This window comes from Vidua chalybeata, chromosome Z (genome assembly GCF_026979565.1).
Source record: "Vidua chalybeata isolate OUT-0048 chromosome Z, bVidCha1 merged haplotype, whole genome shotgun sequence".
In the NCBI taxonomy this organism is placed as follows: Eukaryota; Metazoa; Chordata; class Aves; order Passeriformes; family Viduidae; genus Vidua; species Vidua chalybeata.
This window is the reverse complement of record NC_071570.1, coordinates 39,686,272-39,707,450: the sequence shown is the minus strand read 5'-3', so window position 1 is coordinate 39,707,450 and position 21,179 is coordinate 39,686,272. Positions and strand designations below refer to the sequence as shown.

Here is a 21,179-nt window from a genome sequence, read left to right as displayed (position 1 = left end):
AAGTGAGATCACAGTCTCGCCAGCACAGGAAACGTGATGCGGGAAGTGGAGCGGGTGATTAGCGAGCGCGGCATGGCGTGGGGACAGATGGCCGCCAAGAGAAAGCGTGCAGCGCTGGCCGCGGGGAAGGCGAAGCGCGCCAGGAGCGCCCCGAGCGCGGGCGAGGCGGCGCCGGAGGGCGACCCTGGGGAGCGCAGCACTCCGCCGCAGGAGTACAGCATCCCGCCGCCCGTGTCCCAGGTACCGCCGCTCGGCCCGGGGCTCGGGTTGTCTGAGGGATCGCGGCTAAGCCGTGACAGAGAGGTTTATTCGTAATCTTTTATAATACCAGCACGACTAAAAGTAAACGTGGTGGTGCGTTGTTTCTGTGGAAATACGCGAAAAGCGCTATCCTGGTCCATGTCTGTAAGATGCGTTACCTCAGTTTAGATGTATTTGAAAGAGTTGGGCAATTCTGTTGTATACAGAAGCTGTATGGAAACTGCCCGTTCCATTTAAGAATCATACGGAGAAGGTTTCGGTAATTGTTTGCTTGTAGGAAAAAGGTGAAGTACTGCATGTAAACACGAAGATTTCACAATACGCTTGTCGACAGGAGAAGCTGGGCTGTGCTCTGGGGCTGTCCCTCAGCCCATTTTGCAGGAAAATAAGCGATGCACGTGGCTTTTTAGTAGTTGGATGGGAGTGAAAGGCTGTGCCTGCCCAGTGCCTGAGGGCACGCTGTGGATCAGGATGAGGACGGTTCCTCCTGTAAAAGCAGTGCCCCCCTATGCTGTAGGGAAATCTCCACTCTTGCTGAGAGCGTGGTTCTGTCTGCGTGGGCAGATCAAAACTAAGGTTCTTGCTGTGTCTTTCTGTATTTACTGTCCAAGCTTTTATTTTTGCTGCGTTATAATATTATTAAGGCTGGAAGCTTCCCACATGACTGTTGTGTCTTTTTTTTCTAGGGCAAATGGAAAAACAAGGAGCGAGTGCTGATATTCTCTTCTCGTGGAATTAATTTCAGAACAAGACACCTAATGCAGGACTTAAGGACATTGATGCCTCACTCTAAAGCAGGTGGGGTTTGAACATCATTCCTAACTTATATTTTGGGCATACTTTTAAGCCAAAAGCTCTTAACAACCTGTTCTTTTATTTTTTAAATGTGGTACAGAAGAGTTTTGGTGAAACTTGTAAAACTTGTATCTTAAACAAACACCTTTTGAGCCAACAAGTACAGCAATTGTTGTATCATAGTATTTTCTGAGAAGTTAATCCTATGGCATCAGTCCTGAACCTGCACAGTTATTTTTGTTGCTATGTTTATTTATTCCATAACAGGACAGAAACAATTTGAAAATTACCCTTTCATTTATAAACTATTAAAATTTTTGCAAAACATCTGAGTGTTCAAAAAATCTCTTGTATTAAATTGGTTTTCCAGCCTTGTAAATGTTGGTTTTGTCTTCCAGATACTAAAATGGACCGTAAAGACCAGTTATTTGTAATCAATGAGGTAATTCAGGATTTGTCTTGGTGCTTCTTTATTTTATTTTATTTTCTATGGAAATTCAGTATGCAAGGGAAAGGGGCAACCAAGTTCAAAGTGTAACTTCATAGGTGAAAATTATTGATACTCAAAAAGCCAAAAGTTGACTTTTGATTAATAAAACCAGAATGAAACTTTTAATTAGATACAGATTTTCATCATGAAGAAATACAGCATAATGTGATTTTTTGTGTAGGGGAGAAGTGTAGTACAGCTTATGCTTGAACAATGCAGGACACAAATATGCCGCCAGCCCAAATGTAGTAGGACATTGATAGTTCTGAAGCTAGAACCTAATGCTCTTGTGTTTGTATTATGTTGTTTGTAACTTTAATGAGGTTATTACTCCTTGTAGTAAGCACGCAAAATTTAACAATAAGCCAAACCAAAATTTGGGTGTCAGTAGATGTCATTTAATAAGACAAGATCTTTGCTTTTGAAGTTGCATTTTGGAGAGGGGAAAATATTAGAGATGAATGTGGAAAGTTATCAAAAATGTCTTCAGAATGTTTGTAAGCAGCTAATTTGATGTGGCTTGTGTAGGTGTGTGAAATGAAAAACTGCAATAAGTGCATCTTTTTTGAAGCCAAAAAGAAACAGGATCTCTACATGTGGTAAGAAAATGTTTTATTACATTTCTGTTCATAGCTGCAAATGCTTCAGTTCTAGCTGAAGTGTCCTACTCTAACAGTGAAGATGCATGAAGTACTTTAGTTAAATTTGTTCTAATATTGTGCTTCTGTGGATAGTGCAAATTTGCAGTGCATGAACAGCTTTTGCAGAGACTGTTTGCAGAAGCATTTTACAAAATTATTTAGAAAACAAGTCTTTATGAGCATGTTAAAGGAACTCAGTACAGCTATAAAAGTAACAGAAACTACTTTAATGAAGGAACAACTGGTTGGAGTGTGTGGAGTGTGTGGAAATCCAGCATGTATTCTGCTTGCTGTTGACATTTTTCTTTCTCTCTTCCCCACCACTTGTCCTCTGAAGGCTTTCAAACACACCCCAGGGACCATCTGCTAAATTCTTGGTGCAGAATGGTAAGCTGGTGGACATTATTGTGTATGTATTCTTGCTATTCTGTCCTAAACATTTTCTGTAAGTAATAAGTTTGTTTTTTTTTTTTATCACTGTAGTTCACACACTGGCTGAGTTGAAGATGACAGGAAATTGCCTAAGGGGCTCAAGACCCCTTTTGTCTTTTGATCCAGTAAGTACAGGTTTTATTTCATTTGGGTACTTTCATTTCTCACTCTTTTTGCTTGACTATTGCATTTAGCCTTGTATGTAAAATAACATTTTTATTTTTTGTAGATATTTGACCGAGAGCCACACTATGCCCTGCTAAAAGAATTGTTTATTCAGGTCAGTCTATAGTTCTAGTGTATCTTCACTGGAAATGTTTTTGGGCAACATACTTAAGAATCGCAAATGTTTTTTTTTTTCAAGTAGCAGTTTTACACTTCTGAACTTTGAAAAGATCACAAAGGATTGGGATCATATTCTTAGCATGACTCAGACACTTTTTCTTAAATTTAGGGTTATGAAGTGTAACCTTGGTTTGGGAACTTAGTAAATTAAAAGGAGTTTAAAATGAGCCATTTATGTTTGACTTCTTAAATTGCAGATGTTCAGAAACACTGCCTTTTATTACAGATATTTGGTACACCACAGTACCACCCCAAAAGCCAGCCTTTTGTCGATCATGTTTTCACCTTCACAGTCACTGATGAAAGGATCTGGTTTCGCAATTACCAGGTGAGTGGTCTCTCCTAGCTCTTGAAAAGGAGGTCAGCAGAGTAACTTCATATAAAATCCATTAAATAAAATAATCATTATTATTGTTACAGGATATGCCAGCCCCTAGTGCTTGAAGAGTCAGTGTCCTGAAATGACTTCCCTTCTCCCATATGTCTGGAGAGATCTGGTTCACTGAATTTGCATTCACTGAGTTGCGATTCTGTGAGGGATGTCTTGGTAGCAGGACATACTACCCAAGGCCTAAACTGTGCCTTAACCAAAATTGCTGCTTTGACCCAAAGTGATCTAGAGCTCACTTTCTGTAGAAGGAATTCACAAATACAGAGTACTCCAAAAGCTTGCTTGAATTTCAAAAAACTGCTTTATGTACAGGACTGAGTTTATGCAAATCTAGCTAATCAGGTACCTTATCTTGAATTTAAATTCAGTTGTGTATTACCATATGCAAGGTGCCTGCTAGGTCATATGCTTTGATTCAATCTGTGAGAAATGGAGAAAATTTTATTTTTATTGCAGATAATAGAAGAAGATGCATCTCTAGTAGAAATTGGGCCTCGTTTTGTCCTGAACCTCATAAAAATCTTCCAAGGTAGCTTTGGAGGACCAACTCTCTATGAAAATCCTCATTACCAGTCCCCAAATATGGTAAGTAGCTGTGTCTTTTTTTTTTCTTTCATTTAGCAACTAATTTGAAAGCCTTGCAGTCAGTCTATATAGGAGCATCAAGTATGCCTTTCCCCATGACCCCTTGTAGTACCCTAAACTGGTGACAGTTTGAGAGCAGAGTAGTTCTGTAATCATGAAGTGAATGCAGAAGTCATGTCACTGAAAAGATGACATTACACTGAGGGTCTTGGCCATTAAGCAGAGAAATTAGCATTAAAGAAATTAGTTTCTTTAATACCAGATTTGTTCCATCGTGCTTATTTGAAGCATGATGAAATTTAAATTCTTATTTTTATAGCATCGCCGGCTGCTAAGATTGTCAGTGGCAGCTAAGTTTAGAGAGAAGCAACAAGTGAAGGAAGTGCAAAAGATTAAGAAAAAAGGGACTAAGGTCCTTGTTGAAGAAGATCCTACCGAAGTAGTCTTTGAAACTCCAGCTGAAGAGAAGCCAGTGGAAATACAGCTTGTGAAACCAGAGTCAAAGCCAATTGTTAAAGATAAGAAGAAGCTTCGCAAAATTCAGAGGAAGAAGCAAAAAAAGCTATTCAGAACTGAAGGATCTGCGTAGATGTTATAAGGAATGAAACTTCATACAATATCAACCAAATACTGTAAATATTTGAATTCACATTGTACAGACAAGCATGTCTGAACTTCAGTTTTAAGTGAACAAAACATACATTTCTTTATAAAGATTGCATTCTTTTATTGTCTTCTGGGATTCTGGGTTTTGAGGAATAACATGGCATCCCATTCAACCTGGCCTTAAACACTTCCAGGGATGGGTTGTCCGCAAGTTGCTCTGGACAACTTCCCTGGGGCTATTTCTTTATTATATACCTTTAGTTCACAGTTCCTGACCTCATGACCTGGTTCTTCCACTTTCTAGTTCTGCGTTCCCCCAAACTTTCTTGTGTTTCAAAGTCTTCCTCATGCCCTGTTTCTGTTTCCTGTTTTCCTGTTTCTGATACCTGTGTTTCAATTTCCAGCATCTTAAAGCTGAAAATACACAACTGGTTTGAGAGGAAGCTGACCTGTTAAGTTCTAAGTATCATCCCACCTAGCAGGGTGAGGGAAATCCCATATAACTTCTGCAGCAAAGTGGTCTGCGTGCCATATGACTGGAAAGAAAGACTGGTGAATATAGGCATGTGCTCAGTTCACATAGTCATACATAGACACAGTTGAGTTGGAAAGGACCTTCATCAGTATAATTGACTCCAACTTAACTCCTTGCAGAACTATGTAACACTAAGCCATAAGACTGAGGTCATCATACAGACCCTCTTTAGTTCTTTACAGGCTTGGTGCCATTACCACTTCCCTGGGAACTGACCATCTGTAAAGAGCCTTGGTGGCCAACTGGAACTTCCCTGACACACTGTCATTTAACCACAGCTGGCAACTCAGCCCCAGAGAGCTGCCTGCTCACTCCCTTGGTAGGGTGGAGAAGAGAATCGGAAGGGTAGAAGTGAAAAGTTGTGACTTGAAATGAAGACTGTTCAGCAAAAACCAAAGCTTTTTGTAAAGCAAAAGCCATGTAGAGAAGCAAAACAAAACAAGGAATTCACTAAGTCTTGTGGGGAGGTAGGTATTCACCTTCCCAAAAAGCTGGGTTCCATCACAGGTAACAGTGATTCAAGAAGACAAATGTGTCACTTGGAATGCTCCCCCCTCTTCCTCCAGCTTTGTATGTTGAGCATGGTGCCGTGTTGTGTTAATATAGCCCAGTAGTCAGCTGGGGTGAGCTGCCCTGGCTGTGTCCCCTCTCAGTTTCTTGTCCACCCCTCTCTGGAGGGTGGGGTGAGAAGCAAAAACAGCTGTGAGTCTGAGCATTGCTCAGCAATAATGCAAGCATTTCTTTTACTATCAACACTTTTTTTTTAGCACAAATCCAAAACACAGCTCCCTACCTGCTACTGTGATGAAAATTGACTCCATTCCAGCCAAAACCTGGAGGGAGGAGGAAGGGAGGTCCTCCCTCAGCCTCTCCAAGCTGAAAAAACCAATTGCCTCTCTTGCCTGGCTGCAGATGCTGTGCCTGATGCCCCCAGCACAGGGTTGGTCCTCTGGCTGCCAGGGCACTGCTGACTCGTGTTCAATTTGCCATATTTGGATTAAGGACTGAGATTAGGACCTCCAGATTTTACTGCGAGATCAGGGCCTCTAGATCTTGCTGTCTGATCCAAAGCTCAGTTTGTGTACACTGATACACACCTGACCTAGAGAAGGAAAGCGACTTGGACCAACCCTAAAATCTCTGAAGAGCATAGGTATAAAAAAAAGCTACCTTGAGAATGTGTGCTGTGCAGGCTGTGCCTCTGAGCTCCTCAACACCCACAGGAATCAGAAATATCTATTTCAGAAATAGTGTGGCCAGCAGGCCTAGGGAAGCTATTCTTCCCCTGTGCTCAGCTCTAACGAGGTCTCACCTTGAGTCCTATATTCAGGTCTGGACTCGTCAGTTCAGGAAGGACTTTGAGGTGCTGGAGCAAATTCAGAAAAGGGAAACCAAGCTGTGAAGCCCAACAAAGTCTGGAGCACAGGTCTTAAGAGAAGCAGGGGTATTTACCCCGGAAATGAGGAGGCTCAGGGGTGACCTCATTGCACTCTACAGCTCCCTGAAAGGAAGGGTTGGCCAGGTTGGGGTCAGACTTTTCTCTGAGGCAACTGGAAATCAAACAAGAGGACCTAGCCTTAAGCTGTGCCAGGGGACGTCAAGGTTGGACATTTTTTCAAGAAAGGGTGATTAGACATTGGAATGGGATGCCCAGGGAGGGTGGAGTTACCGTTCCTGGAGGTGTTTAAGAAAAACCTGGACGTACCACTCAGTGCCGGTTGATACGGTGGTGTTGGGTCACAGGTAGGACTCGATGATCTCGGAGAGCCTTTCCACCTTCATTGATTGTGTGAATTCCAGCACAAGGTATCCGGTTAATCTCACACCCCGCGACCGCACGCCCGAACCCGGCCGCGGAGAAGCGCTCCCAACGCGCCGCCGGCAGCCGGGTGACACCGCGCCGCAGGTCCCTCCCCTCCCGCCTCGCTCCTCCCGCTGCAGGCCTCGCCCCTCCCGGCGCGGGGCGCCGTGCCCGGTGTTCCCGCTCCGCCGGCCGCTGCCGCCATCGCTATGAAGTGCCACTACGAGGTGCTGGGTGTGAGGCGCGACGCCGCCGAGGAGGAGCTGAAACGGGCGTACCGCCGGCTGGCGCTGCGCTGGCACCCGGGTACGGCCCGGCCCCGGCCCCGGCCCCGCGCGGTGCGGGGGCACCGCGCCGTCGCCTGGCTCGGTGCCGGGGGCGGCGGGGCGGCTGCTGCCGCCGAGCCTGAGCGCCGCTGACACGGTTTCGTTAAATTGTCCTGCAGATAAAAACCTCGAGAACGCGGAGGAGGCAGCGGAGCAGTTCAAGTTGATCCAGGCGGCGTACGACGTGCTCAGCGACCCACAGGAACGGGCCTGGTGAGCGGCGCTTGGCCTGGCAGAGGCTTTATTAGCCTTGGCTGTGCCAGGGCTTGTCCTGTGCTGCTCCTGGGCCTCGCTGCAAATCAGCGCGGGCAGCGGTGGGCAGGGGCAGCCGACTGGTTTTGGGCTTTGCAAGAGTTAGAGCCGTGCAGCGCCGTGGAGGGGCACAGCTCCGCACTCTCACCTTCCTCGTGGTGTGCCGGGAGCTGAAGGCATGCTGGGCCCCGGGGAGCGCCCTGCGAACAGCCAGGCTTGGCCTGCTTCCTCCTACCCGAGCACGGGGCAGCTTTTCAAGGCAGCTCTGGTCAGCCCTCAGGACTTAGGCAGTGCATAGAGGTGTTCAGTTCTAATTTGAAATACACACATACGCATCTCTAAGGGATCGCTATTCTAAATATTCTTTTTAGCTTGTTTTTCACATGGGCTGAAGCATCTACCAGATTACACAGCCAAACCCACCTCCCCTGAGTTTGTCCTCCTTGAAAATACAGGACTGTTTTTCAGTTTTTATGTGCTTATGTATGAATGGGGTTTTTTTGAGTGCATGCAAGTATTGGGTGATTTAAATAATGCCCTAGCCCTTTCTGGAAGTTTGGTGAGGCATCTTTCTCAAATCTGATTGATCTGTAGTTGGCTCTTGAGGAATTATTGCTCTAGATATTGCTGATAAAGTAAAGTAAGTAAAGTAAAGGTCAAGAGGGAATATCTACTGGGTCTGTCATGTTTTTTTCTCTCTGAAGACTGAATGTGAGAGACAAATTACGGACAGTGGGTTAAGCTATACAGTGATGATGTAGGCATACTGTGTAAGTTTATGAGCACTGAGGGGTGTTCTGTGTCATCCTTGATGCCGTGAATTTTTTCTAGGTATGATAATCACAGGGAGGCTCTGCTAAAAGGGGGAGTTGATGGAGACTTTCAAGATGATAGCTTAGATCTGCTGCACTATTTCACTGTTAGCTGTTACTCTGGATATGGAGATGATGAAAAGGTAAGGAGTCAATTAATCTTTAATTAATCAGCTTAAATTTCATTATAAGTATTGGCATTTGTTTTGTGTTAAAGTTATATGTAGAATTGTTGGCACAGCTTACACAAACCTAAGACAAAACTTAACCTGGATGTATAGAGAGGCTTTAATTCTTGCATATTGTCCAACAGTTACTTAATCAAAATGTCCAGCTTTGCTGTACAACTACAGATGTGTGCATATTGTTTATTTATCTTATATAGTGAAGTGTTCCAGGGCTTTCTATCTGTTTATTTAGGAATAGGTTTATCAAGCTAGAATGCTGAAAATTACAGAAAAGCAATGAAACAATTGCCTTTGGGGGAAGGTGTGCTTGCTATAATTGAATTCCCTATTGGATTTTTGAATTTCCCATTGGATTTTAAAATACTCACTCATAATATTTAATACATTGAAAAGCTCCAGGTGATTAGAAAAACATCCACCAGAGGAAATACTTACCTGCCCTTTTGTTACTGTACTAGTAGTCAGTTAGTAACATATTAATCTAGAAGAATATAGGATATTTTATAGTGAATTTTTTGTCTGGAACTTCCACAGAACTTGATTCTGTGTAACTAGAAACTTATCACCATCTCCAGCATATAGAAACTTTCTTTCTTTTAAAATTGGTGTTGGACTACACATGAGAGAGACAGAGACAGTGTGAGGAAGATGGAAATAAAAGCCTTGAGAGATAGTGGAACCTTATGAAGAAGGGTCTTGTACCTCAAGCAAGTGTTTACAAGGCCCTTATCCTGGTTTTGAGTTGCTCTTGCAGTGTAGCAATGTTTCTCTAAAATACGCTGCACCTGAGCATTTGTACATCTATTATTGTGCCATGCAAAAGATGTATTTATTTATTTGTTTGTTTGTTTGTTTGTTTGTTTAAGGGATTCTTTACAGTCTATCGACAAGTTTTTGAGAAGATTGCGAAGGAAGAGTTGGAATATATGACACAGGAAGATAGTGAAGAATTCCCTATGTTTGGATATTCCCATAGTGACTATGATACGGTAAGGACAAGTATAAAACTGAGCTGCAGGTAATGGAGTTAAACCATTAGTTTGTCCCAAAGGAAGGGTGCCTGCTGATCTCTGAGGTGAATATCATACATCTGTGGTTATTTTCTACTGTTGTAGATCATATACATTTCTTTGCATAGCATGCAAAGAAAGTGCCTGTGGTCTGATTCATATTTGTGTGAATTAAAACTGATATTTCCTGTTGGACTATAGCATTAGCCAGACTTGCAGGGTGAGTTGTCAGACAGATGCTTCACAGGGCCAACCATCAATTATGCCAATGGAATTTAAGTCTAGTGCAAGACCTATAAAGCAAAAGAATGGATGTTTTCTTTGCATTCTGATGAGAGTAGTTTACCAGTGTTTAACACAACTTACGTTACTGAGCTAATTTTTTTTTTCCTGTAACATGTAGTGTCTTGTCTCATACAGGCAAACTGCATTGCACTTAGTATGTAGCACAGCCTTTAGAAAATAGATGTGATGTTGACTGGCAGTGTGAGCTTCCATTATGATTACATTGTCATCTGCAATTAGCTTGTAGTCAGATCTGATTCAGAAAAAATTGCATGCTTTCCTTTGTGAAGAAAGAGAAGAAAGTGTATGGATACTTGTATGACTTGAATTTTTGTCATCTGGTTTGCCAACTATTTGTTATAATCTATCAGACTATCAGATTTGGGATTTTTTTTAAGGTTATCAGTATTTCTGTGTTGAAATTAAATAATGAGGTGATAACACTTTCCCTAGGGAATAACTGCACAGTGTGAAGTGCACTCAAATGTTGCTTCTAGTATGGTACTTCTCCCTGTCACTTTCTCAGTATGGATAATTATTTATGAAATTTGAATTGATTCATACCGTAAAAGTTAGTTGCTTCAGTGGTACCAAACTTGACTGGAATTGGAAACAAAAGTTACAAATCAAACTTCTTAAGAGGTGCCAGAAAGGGTATTTGGATGTGGGGAGAAGTTACAGGATGGCTTAACAAACTGAAATATTTCCCAGGAAGAATACACAGTATCTCTGAACCAGCTAAAATATGTCTTTTAATGTCGCTATCTTGAAACATCTTTTGAAAACTGCTTGTTTTGAGGCCATGGGACAGATAGGATTATAGACTCAAAATAGCTTTAATGCTTTTTTAAGATGTCAATTAATAACTGCAAAAAGGACTGGAATTCTAATTCAACATGCTTTGACATCTGCCTAGTTCACGCTGTTCTGGAAGCAGAGACAGTTTTTTTTCCCCCCTAGGGATTCATAGGAGTATTTTATAGGAAATAGCTTCTGTTAAGTAGAAAGGTAATTTTCCCTGTTGTCTTCTATTCAGACAAAGAGATTACACTGTCATAGGATTCCAGCATTGCAGTGCTCACTTCTCTACACAGTAGGAATATAGTGGGAAAAAAAGTTTTAGAAAGGAGCTACAAAACCCATATAAAGGCTTCAAAATCTGTGATATGAATGCTCTCTGGTTTGGTGTACTCTATGAATTCACAAGAAGCTTGAGAGGCAGCTTTATTGGAGCCAGACAGCCAGGAAAGATATTCTTAAGGCCATGAGTTCACAAGCATTCATGGGAAGGGAAGACTTTCAGGTCAACAAAAGTGATCAGCTTCAGGTTTGCATAGCAAGCAAAACAAAATCCACATGTGAGTTCAGCAAGGGCTGCTGTAAAGGCTTCTGGTGAGTGCCAGACATGTGCAGGTTGTTAAGGTAGCTGCTGAGAATGGGGAGAGTCCCACCTTATACATCTGCTGAAGGGGAGGATGGTCCTTGTCATCAGTTGATGGGTGTGCATCCTTTTGCACAGAAGTATCATCTTCTGAAGCAGAAGTCTGAGGTAGGTAGTCTAATGTTGCTTGGGTTATTGGATGAAATATGAATGTTTATTGGTTTGTGATAGCAGAAAAAAACTGTAGTGACTTGCCTGCTAGAAGCCACAGCCATGAACTTCACATGTAGATAGGCTACCGGAAGTTACTGTTGAGTTGTTCCTGTGAATAACAATTTATAGTTATAGTTCCTGTAAATAAAAATTGGCAGAAGAAGAAGAGGACTCACTAGAAGAAAACATTAAACCATGAGGTTAAATATTTCTATAAGGTATCCCAAAATACGAGCAGTTGGGCATATAGAAGTGAGTAGTAAAAAGGAAGATTGATGGGGCAAGTAGTGTAAGAATGGAGTTTAGGCATATCTTGCTGAATATACAAAATGCAGAAGGACAATAATTATTTGGAGAGAAAGAAAGAACAAACCCAAAGTTGTTATGATGCCATGTTATTAGTCCAGCATTTACACATGAATAGTAAAAGGGAGGAGAATAAATAACAATCACTTACTTTTTATTTTAATATGAAAGCTAGGGGGCATAATTTTTAGCCTACAGTTTGCTAACAAAACAGGAGTAAATGTTTCTTCACATAGCCATTTGTTAAACTCTGCAAGTCATAACTCCTTGCTGTTGTATCATCAAGGGCTATTCATTTCTGTCTTCTCGGGAAAGAGAGAGAATAAACAAGGAAGAAATAGCATTATGTATTCATTTTTTGCTTTTTTTATGCTGTGCAAATGTATGGCTGACCTCTGGTGTGGTTTAATGTGGAGATTTGTAGGTAAATACCAGCATGCAGGCAGCATGTGTGATTCTGATTGTGCTTTTCAGTTTGACAGGAGAAATACAGCACAGCTAAGTAGTTGGACACTAGTGTCAGTGTGATCCAATTCTGCAGGGGGACATTTTTAAAAGTTGCAGTTTGTAACAGTTTAGACAAGATTGTTGAATTTATGTGCTTCTAAACTTCAAGGATGATGTTAGAAGTTTCTCTAAATCTTCACTGCTTTGAGGCAAAACTGTGGCCTGTATAAAGTTCATAAAAAAATGGTTACAAAAGCCCTGAATTATTTTCTCTGCTTTTTCTGTCCCTCCTCAACAAGTGACTTAGTTTTGCTTTTTCTTATAGGTAGTCCACCCTTTCTATGCATATTGGCAGAGTTTCTGTACTCAGAAAAACTTTGCTTGGAAAGAAGAGTATGACACACGACAAGCCTCAAACCGCTGGGAGAAACGAGCTATGGAAAAAGAGAACAAGAAAACGAGAGAGAAAGCAAGGAAAGAGAGGAATGAACTGATCCGTCAGCTAGTAGCCTTTATTCGTAAAAGGGATAAAAGAGTACAGGCTCACAGAAAACTTGTAGAAGAACAAAATGCAGAAAAAACAAGGAAAGCAGAGGAATTTCGAAGGCAACAGAAGCTAAAACAAGCCAAGTATGTACATGTGGAACAATTTTTTTTTTTTTTAATGAAGAAACCATCCATGAGGATACGATATAGACATAGATGCTGATAGTAGCTCCACTTGGTTTTTTAAACATCCTTGAAAATTTTAGGTATTTGGTCTCAAGTGTGAGCTTTTTAAAACTCATGTTTCTGCATTGTACTGACTTGTAGAAATCTAAGACAACTGGGGAGTGGTTATCTGGGAGCTGTGGGTAACTCGCTGTAATAGCACAGAACCCAGTGGCTTTTTTTAGCTGGGGAAGTAAAACTTAATAGTTCTCTTTTTTCTTTTAGAGAAAAAAGAATGTAAGTTGTAGAATAAGGGAGAACAGGACTATAGCAATCTGGACTTAGATCACCTTCATGTGCCTTGGAGCTGTACCTGTTAAAAAGAAAGCGGGGATAATGAGCTTAGCTTTGTTTTCACTTCTGACTCTTTGGAAAGGACTCTTTCCTTGCACTAAATGCAGTGTTGAAGTTTGGCTTTTTGCCAAAATAGGAAGAGGTGGTCTCTCAACTAGAGCCACAATTTATTTTTTCATCTGGAAGAACTCTTTGCTTGTATGTATGAGGGAGGAGCTTGAATTCTTATTAAGAGTGCACTTGCAAAGTAACGGCATATTGATAAAAATTATGTAATAACATATATGGAGTATATTATGTACTATTTTTCTATATATACATATGTACTTTCCCTCTTTAGGGACAATAAAGTAGGGTTATGCATTTACTGACAAATGGCTTGATAATTCTGAGGCTAGAAGCTAGCTGGAGCAAAATTCAGCTGTCCTGTGATACCATATTTGATAACTTGGGGCACACTTAAATTGGAAAAACTGAGCTGGTACATTCCCATAGTGCACAGTCAAGGAGTAATGTGCCTGTGGATATTTTTGTCCTGTATTTTTTGTGAATTTGGATCTTAGAGTAGGATTGAGCTGACTTCCTTGCTGTCAGCTTGATACTGACCATACTGCCTGAAATTCAACCAGGACCCACCTATGTTAATATCTTTGCTTGCAGTGTAGAGGTGCCCATTGACATCACAAATTAACTCAGATTGCTCAGATTTCCAATTATTTGCTCTACCCTAATAGATTCAGAACTTTCCTCCTGAGATGCCCAAGAAGAATAGTTATCTTTAAGTAGAAGTTATCTTTCAGTAACACTGTTCCTGTAGTTCCTATCTCAGGAACACAGTGTAGAATTTACTATATTCTTCTTGCAGGCTTGCTGAGCACTACAAAGAGCAGAGCTGGATAACTATGTCAGATCTGGAGAAAGAGCTGCAAGAGATGGAGGCACAATATGAAAAGGAATTTGGAGATGGATCAGGTGGTGAAGATGAATTAGAAGAACAGGAGACAAAAGGCATTGAAGGTATGGTGTGTAGGGAGGTGATATATACTGAGTCACTGCAGTATGAGTATGGCTCACTTACAGCCTCAGATTCATGGTTCTGACTGTAATGCAACTCACTCCCTCCTTTTGAGAATGCTGGTCTAGAGTCTGTCCCTCTCTGGTGTTTTCCTTTGAACAAGCTGCAGCTGTTAATTTACACCAGTGTCTGATTTGGTGAGGTTATCTTGAGCTGTCTGTGTGTCAGTAGTACTGGAGAAATTGATTGTCAGTGCTGTGACTATTTTCTTTTATTTAAAATTTATTTTAAATTTATTAAAAAATTGCTCATCTGACTTTGTCTCTCTGATCCCCACTGATTTCTTCAGACAAACTGAATAATGAAACTGAAGAAGCTGAACTTGCTGATGGTCTATACTGCCCTGCTTGTGACAAATTGTTAAAAACTGAGAAAGCGTAAGTATTTGTGGTTGGGGATTTGGGAGCGGAGGTGTTGGGTTTTAAGTCATTTAAAACTGCATTTTAGAGAATTTTTAACTTCACATAATGATGAGTGTTGTCTTTGCAGTAAAGACATTGTCCATACTTAGTAGTGGATAATGGGCCTGTTGTTAATTTATATGTTAATGTATGTTTGCTCAGAGCAACCTGCAGTAACAATCTGGTCTTCACAGCATGAAGAATCACGAAAAATCAAAGAAGCATCGAGAGATGGTATCGCTGTTACGACAGCAATTGGAAGAGGAGGAAGGGAAATTTCCTGTGTCTTTGGATGATGCAGATGGAATACAGACCAAAGAGGAGGAAGAAACAGAAGGCATACCCAAACAGAAGTACTTCAAATAGTTTTAATTTTGACTTTAATCATTACTCATGATTTACTAAGTCTCAGTGGCCTTCAGAGGGAGCTCCTGATGATTTGCTGCTGCATTGCTCTTAGTATTGTGCAATTTGAAATACTTCTTAGCATCAGAGTTCCAGTAAAACACATGCCTTTGTATGGCTGCATTTAAGTGCCATAAAACAACAGACTTATGTTTTCTCTGCTGCCTAAAGTTACATGTTAAGGAAAAGAAGGGTTTGTTATTTTTTAAGCAGAGGGACTTCTCCAGAGCTTGTGCTTATTGATTTGGTACTTACTGTCAATTGAATGCTGGCAGAAATAGAAAATGAGTGTGCTCAAAATCAGAATTGTTACACAACTTAATTTTTTAAACACCCAGATCATAATCCCGGCTGTCTCACTGGTGTTTATCTTTGGGTTCAGTCTGAGCAGAACAAATGCTTTACTAAATGCATTAAGTATAGGGAGACCTATTGTTTTAATTCTGGCCTGAGTAACTTTCTTTTTGTGGTTACCTAATATCATGTTAAGAGGATAAAGGAAAAGTATAGCTTGATATCTTTTTAGAAATCCTACTAGGTTTTGAGGGTTTTCTTTAAAAAAAAGGTAATTTAAAAATTATCTTTACAGGCTCTCAAAGAAACAAAGGAAGAAGCAGAAAACAATGAAGGTATGTAGTATACTCTGGGACCTTTACAACCCAGTTTTCTTAAAAAGCCAAAACCAGCATTTAACTCCTGATGAATTATTTCTCTGTCCTGCAAAATAGAAGAACTTGAAATTCCACAGAATTTGAAAACTATTTTAAAATATTTTTAATTCTTTTTTGTCACCACAATAACTTTTATTAGACTTATTATAATCATATAATCTCTGTCCTGCAAAATAGGAGAACTTGAAATCCACAGAATTTGAAAACTATTTTAAAGTATTTTTAATTCTTTTTTGTCCCCATAGTAAGTTTTATTAGACTTATTATAATCATATTTTATCATAATAATATAATAGACCTCACTTTGTTCTTAGTGCAGATGCTAATATGTGGTGCTGATTCTAAAAAGGCTGTAGTCTGAAGTATAAGAAAAACAGAGGGAAATAGGCAGATATGGAGAATGCAAGGAATTTATCAGTAAGACCAGTAGTGGCCTTGGTGCATAAAGAGCTCAGCTTGGTGGTCACTTCTGGCTTTAGTTGTAGGACTTGGTATAATGCATTGTTTTTTAATCTCTAATTTAGAGGGAGTCGAAAGACTGCCACAGTATTGGTTTCCTGCTGGCACTGTAGCTGTTGGAATGAACACATCCATTCCACCTTTCTCTTGAAATGCAAACAAAAGTAACACCAATCTGTTGTACTCCAGGATCTGTCTGTGTGTGATATCACAGATCTGTGCTGACAGCAGCAGATATAATTCACCAAGAGAAAGCTGTTTCAGGCTTGAGTGGCAGGGGTGTCATAGTCAGCATGCTCCTCTGTCTGCCTTCCTCAAACTTTATCCTTTTCAAGTACTTACTCCTCAGTCCTAGCCTTGTTCCAGTGAGCTGTCTGTATTAGGTCCTGCCTCTTCCATGCTTTCCCTTTTGATTTCCTATCCTCTGTTCACCTTTTCTGCCCTCTCCCACTCCATCATTATCTCTTGTTCTTAAGAAACTTCCCTGAGACTTTCAAGCATCTGAAGCTTCCTGGCTTCACACTGGATGGTTCAGTTACATAGTCCGAGTATTGGCTGGACCTTCATGTTTCTATGCAGGCCATGAGGCTTCAGTCAACTCTTTCCTCCTCTGTTTGAGACCAGAAGGTCTGTTCTCACTGCAGAGGTGGCACATAGTCACTGTGGCTCTGTTCCATCAGTTTGCTACAGCCTGGACAGTAGGTGCCACTCTTGTGTTGCAGAAGCCAGAATCTTGTGCTGGGAAATCCTCACCTCCATCCTTTGCCAAGCATTGTGGAGTACTGAGAATCTCTGTGGGTTTTATTTTCTTTTCCTGAAGTTAGGATTAGCCAAGTTTTTTTTCAGGTAGCTGAGACTGTGCACTAGAGATGGTAAGAGTTGCATTAATGTCGTGTTAGGTCAAATTTGTTATTGTGCTTTTGGGAGCTTTGCTGTTCTGCTTCAGACAGGGAGTTGATATTTTGCCAAATTTCATGTATTGAGTCTAGTCTGGCACATGGAAAAGGCTGCCAGTATCTGCTAGGGAAGGAAAATACAGTGTGTCTACCTAATTTCAATCAGCTCAGTTATTTTGGCTTGAGTGTCCTTGAGTTCTCTGGCAGAGAAAACTTTAGTCTAAATAATTAACCCTTCGCAAAGTCATAAGCCAAGCCACTATCTGTGAAATAAGAAATGGTAGTCAGAACAGGATGTACCCTGTGTGTAAGTTGAAAGCTACCTTCATTCTCCTCTTCTGTAGTTTCAGAGGCTGTTTTATTGGTGTTTCTTCCCTTCACCACAGGTGGCCTCATCTTTCAAAACAGGAGAACTAAGGTTTTACATGTTACAGTCTCACTGAAAACACACAGTAAAATTAAGAGGGTCCATGGCTTTCTCTCCTCCCAGCCCACCCATGTTTGAGGTAAATGAGTATAATACTATAAACATAGTCATTAACGAACTGAAAGTATTTAACTTGGATTTTTTCTGTTTGGACAGAGTTATGAGGACTCTTTTGATCAAAGTGCTGATGAAGAAAGAGTTGAACAAAAGGAAGTGCCCAGCATGGAGAAGGACAGGGGCTCAACAGAGGAGTTGGTAAATGATGGCCAAAGATGTGCTGTGTCAGAGGACACAGGCATTACAGATGGTGTCAGCCAAGAGAATGAAACAAAAAGTGAAGCAAAAAGGTGTGTTGAGTTTCAGCATTGCAGTTGCTGTGTCATTCCGTGTCATGTTTGATACTGTCAAACAAGGATAGATTCATTCTAAAACGTGGACTCTAGGGGCTGCTCACCAAAACTGGTTTGAATAAATACGATACTAAACAAAGTGTGTAGGAACTTCTCTGGAAGTGGTATTTGACTGCAGATTACTGCAATATCACTTCCCAGGAGCTGATTCAACATTTTGAGATTAATAATTGACTGTATAATTTTTTTTTCTGGATACACTTACATTTTGTTGCATGAAGCAAGAACAGGGGAAGGCAGCAGACATTGAAAACTGAAAAACATCAGAAGCTTGTAAATGCTGAATGTTCCTGTGCACTTACTTTGGTTCCTCTGTGTCTGTTAGCAGCACTAAGCCTAAAGGGAAAAAAGCCAAGGAAGCAAAAAAGTCTGATAAAGTGTCTTCAGAGAGCTCAACAACGGTATGTCAAATTACTTACGCTACTTAAAATAGAATCATAGGTTGGAAGGGATCTTAAAGATTATCTAGTTCCAGTAGACCACATTACTCAAAGCTGCATCCAGCCTGGCCTTGGACACTTCCCAGGGATGAAGCATCCACAACTTCTCTATGCCAATGCCTTATCACCCCTACAGTAAAGAATTTCTTCATAATGTGTAATCTAGACCTGCCCTCTGTCAGTTTAAGACCATTTCCCATTTTCCTGTCACACTGCCTGTATAAAAAGTCACTCTCCCTCCTTTACGTAAGCCCTCTTAAGGCACTGGGAGGCTGCAATGAGTTCTCCCTGGAGCCTTCTCTTCATCTTTCTCAGCCTGTCTTTTTAGGAGGGCTAAAAGGTGGGGGTCATATTACTACAAAGAAGGCTGTTTTTTGGTCACCACCAGTCCACCAAATCCGCCTCTGTAATTTTGATAGAGCTGAAACTTCAGCTCTTGTCCTTACAGAGAAATGCAGGACTCAGTTTCATTTCTAGGAGAGCTGGTGAAGTTCTGTGTGCAAGACAGTTCAAATAAATGAAACAGCTGAAGACAGAGCTGTTGTCACCCAGCAGGTGACACGCAGTACTATTTGCATCTTTCTCAATAATGATGCTTGCCGGAGAGCAAAACTTTGCAGTAACTACAGCTACGACAATACTAAATTCACTGCATCTCAAAGCCCAAAGCATTGTCTGTATGGTCTGGTGAAATCAAAACTATTCTTTACTTTGAATTAGATTTGCAAGGCTTCCATTCTTGATTTTACTTAAAGCACTTTGAAAGTTATATTTGTGTTTATTTTTTAAAAATATGTGTTTAATTGTAAATAAATAATGAAATATTGATGATAGAAACAAACAGCTTATTCCTGCTTCATTGCTAAGGAGAAACTGTGTGCAAGAAATTGGTGTATTGCACTGATGACATATTCAATACAAATATGAAGTATTCTGGGGTTTGTTCTCATTGTAGAATGAAGTTCCCATCTACTGTGTAACCTGCAACTGTGCATTTCCATCCCGAAATAAATTGTTTGAACACCTGAAAGCCACAGGACATGCAAGAGCAACAACAACGCCGACTGTAAACGGAGCTGTGAACGCCAAAAACAAAAAAGAGAAACGTAAAAACAGATAGAACTTTGCTATAGTCACAGTCTTTAGAATTGTACATTAACACTCCCACAAAACTGAAACATGCACACTGCCTGTGTCTGGAGTTAAACAAAGGCAAGTACCAATGTAGGAAAAAAATGAAGACGCACAAAAGGAATACTGTCTTGTGGAAGACTCTGTACTTTCTTCTGTTCTTAACAGCCTTCCTTTAGTCATAGAATGGTTTGGTGTCATGGCACAGGTGCATGTTCCTTCCCCCAACCCACCTTGTCCAAAGCCCTGAGCAGCTTTCATACCACGAGTGGGGAAATAGTAACTCAAATCTACTCACCCTGTGTTCCTGTAGAACCTGCATGGATTATCTCCACACAGAGGAAATAATAAATTATTTTGACACATTTTGCTGTTGCTTTTCTTTTGAGAGGGCTCAGCTCAGGGTAAGTGTAGCCAGTAGCAGGGCCTGTGCTCTGTTAGTGCTAATAACACCCAGGTCATGGGTTTGATCCCTCTATGGGCCGTTCACTTAAGAGCTGGGCTTGATGATCCTTGTGGATCCCTTCCAAGTCAGAATATTCTTTGATTCTTGATCCTCTATCAATTATGAAGTGCCACCAAGATATGGGCTTTTCTTCTGCCATTCTCTAATTACTTAATTACATTAAGCAGCAGACAGAAGGGAAGGAGTTAGATGACAAAGCTGTTTAATCAGTTTTGACAATTCCTGTTTGTTTTGTACATATACCTCCATGGCAGGTGTTGGGAAAAGAAGTCTAGTGGAACAGTCTTGCTGGAGTAAGTGAGGGAGAAATAAATGAGTGACATGAATTAATTAATTTGTTCTGATTTCTAAGGAAAGACACTGTGCTTCTATTTAAAGGCATAATCTGCCTGATCTTCAGTAGAAAAAAAAAAGGTGGGATAACAAACACCTGATTTTGGAGTGGAATGGGTTTGTACATAGGAGTTATCAATGGAGTTAGAGAAGGCAGTGCTCAGCAAAGGCTGTACAATATTGTTTAGGACCCATGGAGTAAGATTTGGAGAGGTACTGATGCTCTGTTTCCAAAGTTCCTCTAAAGTACTGTCAGAATACTCTCTTCCCCCCATGGTACTTTATTGGGTCAATGAATTTTTCCAATCTTAAAATTGGAATAAAAGTATAATGGTAAATGTACAGTTCTTGCTGACTGCCCAAAACATCTGTTTTCTTATTGCAAGCTGAAGGAAGCAGCGACCTTACACATTAAAATGTGATTATGTAAGAAAGAACATTTTATCCCACGTTCCAGAGTTTGCACCTCTACAAAATTAATGGGTGTGCTATGCAATTCCAAAAGCAGACGGAGGAAAAGAGAAGTGTATTTTAGAGAGAGTGATGACTGGATTTCTTATCCCCATGATAAAAATATTTAGTAATTAGAAACATGTCAACTGTCTGCAAACATTTTGTAATGCTCTAATTACAGTGTGTCCTTGTAGGCAGGGTAAACAGTTTTAACTCTAAAATTTCTTTCCCAACTCTTTCTGTCACTCTTTCTAAAAATTACTGATTTTGATAGGATTTTCACAGGGGAAAAAAGAACACATGCCTGCCTCTCCTTTTGATCCCCTGTTAATCCAGTCAGTTTTTTTTTTTTTGATCATGGCAAAATAGGTGTGCAGTTCCTACAAATCAGCACTGTAGAACTGAATTGTAGATTTACAAAACAGATTCCACCATATCCTTCATTGAACACTGTATCTGTCAGAATGTTCTTATGATACTGAACAAGCATGTAATCGTCACACTG

The 21,179-nt window shown here is 40.7% G+C and overlaps 2 protein-coding genes across 3 annotated transcripts; both read left to right on the top strand.

The window, feature by feature from the left end:
• The first annotated feature begins 8 nt into the window (after window positions 1-8).
• Window positions 9-4,654, top strand: BRIX1 (biogenesis of ribosomes BRX1). Its single transcript, XM_053932335.1, has 10 exons — window positions 9-240; window positions 948-1,059; window positions 1,455-1,498; window positions 2,075-2,145; window positions 2,525-2,574; window positions 2,671-2,744; window positions 2,849-2,899; window positions 3,191-3,292; window positions 3,812-3,940; window positions 4,260-4,654. Exons 1-10 carry the CDS (start codon window positions 37-39, stop codon window positions 4,527-4,529), a joined length of 1,107 nt encoding a protein of 368 aa, XP_053788310.1. The 5' UTR covers window positions 9-36; the 3' UTR covers window positions 4,530-4,654.
• Window positions 4,655-6,949: 2,295 nt separating this feature from the next.
• DNAJC21 (DnaJ heat shock protein family (Hsp40) member C21) lies at window positions 6,950-19,787 on the top strand. Of its 2 annotated transcripts, none has more exons than XM_053932695.1 (12): window positions 6,950-7,188; window positions 7,328-7,421; window positions 8,292-8,415; window positions 9,327-9,449; window positions 12,428-12,732; window positions 13,973-14,124; window positions 14,472-14,559; window positions 14,778-14,936; window positions 15,578-15,617; window positions 17,598-17,788; window positions 18,180-18,252; window positions 19,247-19,787. In XM_053932695.1, the coding sequence occupies exons 1-12, from the start codon at window positions 7,092-7,094 to the stop codon at window positions 19,409-19,411; spliced, it is 1,611 nt and encodes a 536-aa protein (XP_053788670.1). In that variant the 5' UTR covers window positions 6,950-7,091; the 3' UTR covers window positions 19,412-19,787. The 2 variants fall into 2 exon arrangements, with proteins under 2 accessions (XP_053788670.1, XP_053788669.1); XM_053932694.1 differs by having other exon boundaries at window positions 6,951-7,188; window positions 18,177-18,252.
• Window positions 19,788-21,179: the final 1,392 nt, after the last annotated feature.